Genomic DNA, 8,128 nt, shown 5'->3' on the forward strand with positions numbered 1-8,128 from the left:
TATATATTTTTATAGTAACAGTCCTGTTTTTCGTGAATAATAATTTACATGTATAAACTGGTAAATCAGTGTGTGAGTTGTAGCTGGCAGACACGCAGTTGCACGTCTGTCCACAAGATGGCGGCCTCTGACAGAGGGACACATTTAACAACAGCCGGCTTCCCTACGTCACTTCCTCTTCCCTGTCCTTGGCAGCAGCGGCAGCATCCTCACCATTCGGGATAAACACATGGCTAAACTAAGCAAAGAGACCAAACAGCGGCTGCAGCAGCTGTTCCAGTGCAGCCAGTTTGTTATCCGATGGGGTTTTATCCCAACCGTGCTGTACCTCGGTCAGTATCCGAACAGGAGTGGGGGGTTACGGCGGGCTGAGGAAGCATGCCTCGCTGACGTTAGCCAGTTAGCCTAGCACGCTAACCTTCAACTATTAGCTAATATATGTTGTTTTTGTCTTTTTTTTTCAAGGCTGTTGGGCGCTACAACTTTGAGTTAATATAGCCGCAATCGGCAACCATTATAGACCGCTAAAAATATATGAAGACAGCAAGGTAGCCATTAGCAATGTTGTTTTATTAGTAACGACAAGTGAAGTGGCTCTGTAGCATACAGGTTTAGCTTTAATAACAACGAAGAGGGAGTAGACCTGTAAATGCCCCCTCTGGAGGAGGAGTGCATGTACGCTGCTGTGATGCTTGATGGTGTTTAATGGTTGAAGTGTTGAAGAAATCATATTTACGTTGGTAAACAGTGCAGTTGGAGGATGTCACTGCTCTTATTCATCCTTATGAAAGCAAGCTGTCAGGCTAAAAATACTAACATGTGGGGGATTATTATTGAGTGGTAGACAGAACTTTTCAAGTTTCCCATCAGCTTGGATCCAAAAACCGTCAAAAACCCCTTGTCCTTAAAGTACTTTAGCAGTTATTTGTGGTGTGTCTGGAGCACTGAAATACTTGGTTGTGGTTTGGAGTAGAGATGGGGAAGTTAAGCTTTTTGCATGTGTGACGTCACGGCCGCTGGAGTTGCCCTCTGGGAGAGAATCTTCTCTGACTTCAGCATTTTGGAAAGACCATTGCTGATGTCATACTTTCTCCCCGCAACTCGTTTACTTCTGCAAGGGCAGAATTTTCTAAACATGTAATTTGTTGCTTTGCTCTCCACCATCTGAATTGCGCTGCGTCTTTCACTTAAATGTGATCAGACAGCGTTGAAACACTGAGTCAATTATGAGTGTAAACCAACAGTAAAAGTCTAAATTATGAAACTAGACATGCCACACTTTTTTAGGTTTAATCTGCTCTCATAAGGGGTTGAAGGATATGGCTTTTTCCAATGCCAATGGTTAGAAATCAAGGAGACTGAAAACCAATGTTTGGGACCAATATTCACTTGCAGAAAAAATTAAACTCTTTGTGTCAAGAGTACAATTTACTCAAGTACTGTTCTTAAGTACAATTTTCAGGTACTTTATTTGAATATTTTCATTTTCTCTCCCCTACATTTATTTGAAAAAGTTGGTTACTAGTTACTTTGCAGATTCAGATCATTCAGTGTTTATAGGCTATTAACTGTGACGTGTTACCAATCAGATAGTGTTGTGGGCGGGATATTGTGTGAGAGGGTGCTGCATCCGAACCAAAGATGCACGCTTTGAATTAGTTTATTTAATCGGCAATCTGACAAGCACCGATACCAATAAAAATACTGAATATCAGCCCCGATAATTGGCCAGGGCCGATAATCAGTCTACTCCATTTAGTCCTTTATTTGATAAATCAAAGTACCCAACAAACAATCAGTTGTAGCACATGGTTGAGGGAGGAGTTAGTTGAAGCTATGTTTACAGGAATCTCTCGTCTTTTCTTTAGAAAACAGTTGCGTCATGGTTTACACGCCCATTGGCTGTGAATGAAACAAGAAAAAAATAATGGGGAAATGACTTTTTTTCCTTTCTAAGCGTGCATGTTTGTGACGTGGTGAGTCAGATGTGCTGCCCACTATGTTTTGATGTAGTAACACATTGTGCTTTTACACCATTCCTCAAAAATTAGATCTGCAAGTCCTCTGATGATGTCAGACTTCTCTGATAAGGCTTGGGCACCGTTGAGTCGGTACCCGTAGCAGTATTGAATGTTACCCGAGCCTGTCTTTGATGCTTTGCACTGTAATTTCCTTACAAACTTGCTAAGGCATTCAGTGGCAGACAAATGCACCTAATTGTTAGGGGGAGACGTTTTCTGTGTCATTTTAGGCATTACACAATATGTTTTACTCTGTGACCACACTGTATAGCTTATAAGCCAGTTGATTTTCTATACTAGATGCTTTCAACTAGCTGTATTAATAGATAGACATCTGCTCAAATGTAAACCAGTATGCTCAAATCCGCCTTTGTACTTTTGATTTGCAGGCTTCAAACGAGGAGCGGATCCAGGAATGCCTGAACCCACGGTATTGAGGTGAGAACTGATTGTGTTGTATTTGCACTTCCCGTCATATGTGCTTTTTGAAGCAGGAAACCAAACGGTGTGAAATGTGATGCTAAATGTGATGTTTCTAACGCCTATTAACCACAGTGACATATTTCCATCATCTAGAGATGTCAACCAGAGTCGCAGAGTTTTTTTAAGTCAGACTTCCTGAGTCAGATTTTCTTTCACTGAACTTTAATTAACGGCATACACAAATATTTGTATGTTTATAATTAATATTGAATTGAAAATAAAATAATTCTTGCATTTTCTCCTAAACTGCTCAACTACAATGTTTTACTTCCGAAAAGGAAACGGGTGCAACTAATCCGTCTTACGAAACACCTTGTTGTTAACTCGACTAATGTCTCTGTCCCTGCTCCACTCCTCCGGTGAAATGTGTTAGAAAGTGCACCCAAAAATGACAGCAAAACACAGGAAAGACTCTCGCACTGGGCTGAAATGAAAGAAATACACATACATTTGGTAATGACATAAAATATTTAGTTTGATTCTTTCTGGTCGGGCTGGTGGTTGCTGGTTGTGCCTTAAACAGGCCGGCTGGTGCAAGTTTACACAACATCATGTTTTTTGGGGAATTGGGGTTCGGTTTTAAAAACTGGCAGCACAGTGAAATCTGTAGTTCAACATGTGGGTTATCAAGATTGTGGTGAGAAATGGAAAAGTTTTTAACAATAATTGATTGGTTGATAGTGATAGTGATTACAGTCAAATTGTGGTCATTATTGTCCATAATTTGGACAATTTTAAATTTTTCTGCTGCCATTTATGCATATGACTTAATTTCTTTACCCAAAGTCCCAAACACAGAATAGTAGACTTTAAATTCCAAATTACTAAATTATAATTACTAAAGATCTCCCACACTACCAGATATAGATAACTCTTGGTGACATATGACCACAGTCATTCTTGTAATCACATGAATGCTATCTTAAACCAGTGTCATAACACGAATATTTATACAGTCATTGCATCACAAGATATCTTACAAGATCGGTTTCTGCTGTTACTGTACGTCAGGTGTTACAGGATATCTTTCGTTTGTAATATGTCTTTGAATAGCCCTTAATATACCGTCTTATTTTTAGTGGGCTGATTTGACCGTTGATTTTTCTTTTCTCTAGTTTGCTATGGGGCTGAGGATTGTCTCCACACGGCGAGTCCCCTCCTGCCACCGAGACCATGGAGATGGACATTATTCCTCACTTTCCCCTCCATAAATCATACTGCCCAGTGTGCGAGAAGTAAGGAATGAATGTTATCTGCTGCTGTACTGTTTACGGCCATGTATACAGTACATGAATGGAGAGTGTCAGCTACATGGACAGAAGATATTTGGATTAACAAGCTGGAATCGAGACTATTTCGCTGAAAATCTGCGGTCTCGACTGGACTGTCTGTATTTGTTGGGAGTGTGTGCTGATGTTTGGTTATACCATTCATTCCATGTTTTTTCTCTTTTTATTTGTAATTTAAAATATCTGGAAATAAATCCACACTGAAATGTCACTCTTGTTTTTCTTATCAGGAGCATGGGTGGGATGTAACTAAGTACATTTACTTTGAATACTGTATTTTAGTACAAATTTTAGGCACTTTTCCTGGGTAATTGTAACAGCATTTCTCGCTATTTTCAGTATTTTTATGATCAACTAAAGGAAAATTATTCTTCTTGTGTCAAATAAACAATTATTCACAATCCTCATGGATAAGTTGAAAATAGATTGTCACAGAGCTCAGGGCTCTGAGCTCATGGGAAGTTAGTATCACCTTAAAATGCAACATACACATTAATGCACCTGTATTATTAATCCAACATCTTACAGGGACCATTTCACTGCAGTATGAGAATGAGTATGAGTATGAGTATGAATGAGACTTTCACTTGTGATACTTTGAGTATGTTTAGCTGGCTGTGTTTATATACGTACTTTTGCTCAAAGCAATGAACTCTCACTTTTTGTTGATCCGGGTGGCCCCCTTGGACAAAAGATGGCGATGGTGAAAGGAAGTAAATTTTGATTTAGTGCCAGCTGCTCTCTCCTTAATTTAAGTATGAAAATAGTTTTATTTTATGACTTATCTGACCCAAATATGTCATGCTGCTCTACTGGTGCTCAGTGAAGAATAAGACATTAAGCATTCTGTAATAACTATACAGAAATAGCCTGTCTTCTGGTGGGCATCGGTTTTAAATTGAGACTGTTTTATAACCAGTTAATAGTACATTCAAGGAAGGTTTGAATGAAGTATGAGTATCTTCACAGTCTGGTATTAGTACTTTTACTTAAATAAAGGATCAGAATACTTCCACCGACCAGAAGTCACGTTGATGCTTAATCTGTAGTCAACCAAAGCTGAGTTTTGATTTTGAAAATTGGTCCATTACAAGACAAAAGTAGAAAAACAGAATCGATTGTTGTATGTTTAACTAATTTCTTGGAACATCCACACAAAACCGAAGTAATGATTCATCAACCATTGCTCATGAGATATTTATCTATTTCTGATAGTCATATTTTCCAGCCTCTATTGAGCTTACGTACGCATATAAGAAGACTGATTAAAATCTCAACTGTTGTGCGACACGGAGAATGTGAGAAGTGTTGGAATGAAGATGCTCGTTTCTTATCTATGCAAATGTTGTTTTTTTATTTCTGCATGTGCATACAGAATATTCCTTCCACACGAATTGACACAGTTTATGCTCGTTGCATGATAATTAAATAAACAGCAAATTCAGTTAATAATAATAATAATTTTAAATAAATAACAACAGTCGACACTGTACTGTAAATATAAAATCACACCAAAAGGTGATACAATTATTGCCACCTTTCCTATAAAAAGTAACAATGCTGCTCAAGTAATATCACAGTTCAGAAATCAATCAGCAGTCAGATACAGTCCCTATCAAGTACACATTTTAGTGCAAGAAACTTACATTCATGGATTTTCCTATGACTAATAAATAACACTTCTCAGCAACTATAAATAGATTAAATAACTTATGCAACAGTGGGCGACTGAAGCCCTTAGGCCTCAAAATTTACACAATCATAGCTTGTTATAGACCCATACCCATAGTCAGAGTATGCACTTTCAGAATGTACCCCTTAACACCACCCAATTTCCTTCACAATTGATTACTAATACTTTTACCTTTGGAAATAGAGAGTGACAGGTGTCATACCCCTGTTGGCCCTACTTTCTCTCAGCATCTCCTTTTTACTGATTGCATTTTTGCAATCGACGAGGAAGATGCGGAGCTGGTACAGGATGCTGTGTGCAATCATCTTCCTGCGGAAAGTGTCGGAGCTGTCGATGTCCCTCAGCAGCTGTTCCTCCTGGCTGCTGGTCAGTGGTGTGACCTGAACGGGGTGCCTCATCTGTGGGGCACAAGTGACAGTGGTGAACAAAATCAATGGTTCCCTATTTTTTATTGTATTGTTTTTATTGTACAATAATCTCAAGTTTCCATAAGTGACTGACTTGCGTCACTCTGCCCTCCATTTTTAACGTATGAAAATTAATAAACAATTAGGGACTGTTAGTTAGGGTTATATGACAGTCTGTGCGTCTGTAGACAGATTTTGTCAACATGAGTGTCACAATCGGCAAGATGCAGTCACAAAACTTGAGATAACGATCAAGGCTGTGTTGGAAGATGAGCGTGGTCATGTAATATTGCAGTAATGACGACTGAGTAGTCATGTTGCATGTTGACAGGCATCACACAAAATGGTCTTTAGTTTATTTAATTAATGTAAAATTTTGTTTTTTACGAGAAACTTCTGGCATATATATATATATATGTATATATATATATATATATATATATATATATATATATAGAAAGGAACCATTTTAATTTGTACTCAACTACAATCATTTGTTACTAGTTACTTTGCAGGTGACAATGAGATACAGAGTTTATACAAAGCACTGACATTGTTTAACTACCCATCAGTATACAAAGTGGGTAATATTAATTTCTCCTTGGCAAGCTACACCTGTAATTTTGATAATAACAATTTGCACACAATTCCACCAGAATTAGGGATGCACAGTAACAGTGGCACGTCATTATGACATTTGTGACCATGACACGCTGATAATGACCTTTTAACTGAATGTCTGCATCTGTCAGTGGGTCATGACGTAAAAGGTGGCATAATAATTCCACTCCAGGAAAAACTTGATGTTCTTTGCCATTAGGTCAGAGAAAATGTGCATACATCAACATTGGCAATCAGCCAAAATGAAAAATATTGGCATTTTGGATATGAGCAAAAAAACATACTGTGCATCCCAAAGACACACTTTGTAGTTTTAGCGAAGAAATTTGTAGCTTCAAACAGTGTTCTGGGACCTTATTTTCCTCTGAGAACAGCTTGTTTATTCAGTTATGGAAAAAATAATATTTCTGTGTTTGTATTATTACCTCATTAATATTTTAAATATTAACATTCTGAGTGTGAATTTCTTCTCCAAAACTACATAGTGACCCTTTAATAATGCAACACTAACAGGAGGAGTGATTCTGTTACTCAAAGTCTACTTCTTCCACCTCTGTATATAATAAAGATAAGGCCACCACAGCAACATGTATGCAGCATCTCAGACCTACCTTTTCTGTGATCCTTTGTTTCAGGCTGTCACTGTTTTGTCTGAATGTTGAGGGGACCTGGCTTTGTGGCTCCTCTTTCTCCACATACTTGAGAAGAACTGTGTAAACTGGTAGGCCCTGGAGCAACCTGTGGAGTAAAGCCTCCTGGATAGAGGACAGAAAATCACTGTTAGCACTCAAATGAACTGCGTCCGGCCAGTTTCTTTTTCTATCAGTGTATCAGGTCGATGAAGGAGGGGGTGAAGTACCATGCTGAAGTTGGAGGAAGGACAATTTGCTGGAAGTGAGGGGATGCTGTACTGGTTCAGAACATCATATCCAAAGGGGGTGAATTCAGTTTCAAACTGATGATAAAAGAAAAATGATGGTCAGGAGTGAAGCTTATGTTCAGAAAGTGAGACACCAATCTAACTTTAAAAGTAACTCAGTGAGATCCCTGAAAGATAAGACACTTACCTCCTTCCTGTGGTTCTTGATTGCTCCAAGCACGGTCTTCAAGAGTGCTATCAGTGGGCCAGTGGGCCTCTCCATCTCCCACTCTTCACCTGAGGTGTCCCCTGCTGGATTGTCAGTGAATGCGCCATCAATCGGAGCCCCGGGAGCACACTGCAGCAGAGCGGCCAGCATCACCGCAGAGAGCCAGTACGCGTCTGTGTAGCAGAGAAAGCATGAATGACTGAATGAATGAAAAGAGGAAGGAATGCAGGAAGTGTGCGCACCACAGGCTGCAAATAACTTACTGAGTTTAGAGGGCATGTTACTGCTGGGAAGCACTTGTTGAGTTTCCTCTGATGCTGAGGCCCGTCAGGGTAGGAGGGAGTTGTCTTATCTTTACGATGGGCTGTCATTTTATAGTCTTCAGACCAGCAGGGATTTCCCTCCCTGCAACAGGCATGGAAGTCAAAGTTTACGACGAGCATCCGGTTGGCTTTGTCTGAATGATGATGCTTTGAGTGATGGAATGTAGGCTACATGTACTCAAATACTTGAGATATTTGTACTT

General features: G+C 39.2%; 2 protein-coding genes across 2 annotated transcripts; one reads left to right on the forward strand and one right to left on the reverse strand.

Annotated features, from left to right (window-relative positions):
- Positions 1-160: 160 nt before the first annotated feature.
- On the forward strand, positions 161-4,004 carry tomm7 (translocase of outer mitochondrial membrane 7 homolog (yeast)). The gene is made up of 3 exons (XM_084379644.1): positions 161-332; positions 2,411-2,459; positions 3,620-4,004. The coding sequence occupies exons 1-3, from the start codon at positions 230-232 to the stop codon at positions 3,633-3,635; spliced, it is 168 nt and encodes a 55-aa protein (XP_084235770.1). The 5' UTR covers positions 161-229; the 3' UTR covers positions 3,636-4,004.
- Positions 4,005-5,653: 1,649 nt separating this feature from the next.
- LOC311272291 (interleukin-6-like) lies at positions 5,654-7,881 on the reverse strand (the record flags this gene model as incomplete). Its single annotated transcript, XM_084378634.1, has 5 exons — positions 5,654-5,884; positions 7,126-7,269; positions 7,374-7,469; positions 7,582-7,775; positions 7,866-7,881. The coding sequence occupies 5 exons, from the start codon at positions 7,879-7,881 to the stop codon at positions 5,654-5,656; spliced, it is 681 nt and encodes a 226-aa protein (XP_084234760.1).
- Positions 7,882-8,128: the final 247 nt, after the last annotated feature.

Source organism: Pagrus pagrus (genome assembly GCF_965226575.1).
Source record: "Pagrus pagrus genome assembly, chromosome: 17".
Taxonomy (NCBI): Eukaryota; Metazoa; Chordata; class Actinopteri; order Spariformes; family Sparidae; genus Pagrus; species Pagrus pagrus.

Coding starts and splice junctions, on each gene's coding strand:
- tomm7 (XM_084379644.1), top strand. CDS start 230: ATGGCTAAACTAAGCAAAGAGACCAAACAGCGGCTGCAGCAGCTGTTC. Junction 333..2,410: donor CCCAACCGTGCTGTACCTCG/GTCAGTATCCGA, acceptor TTTGATTTGCAG/GCTTCAAACGAGGAGCGGAT.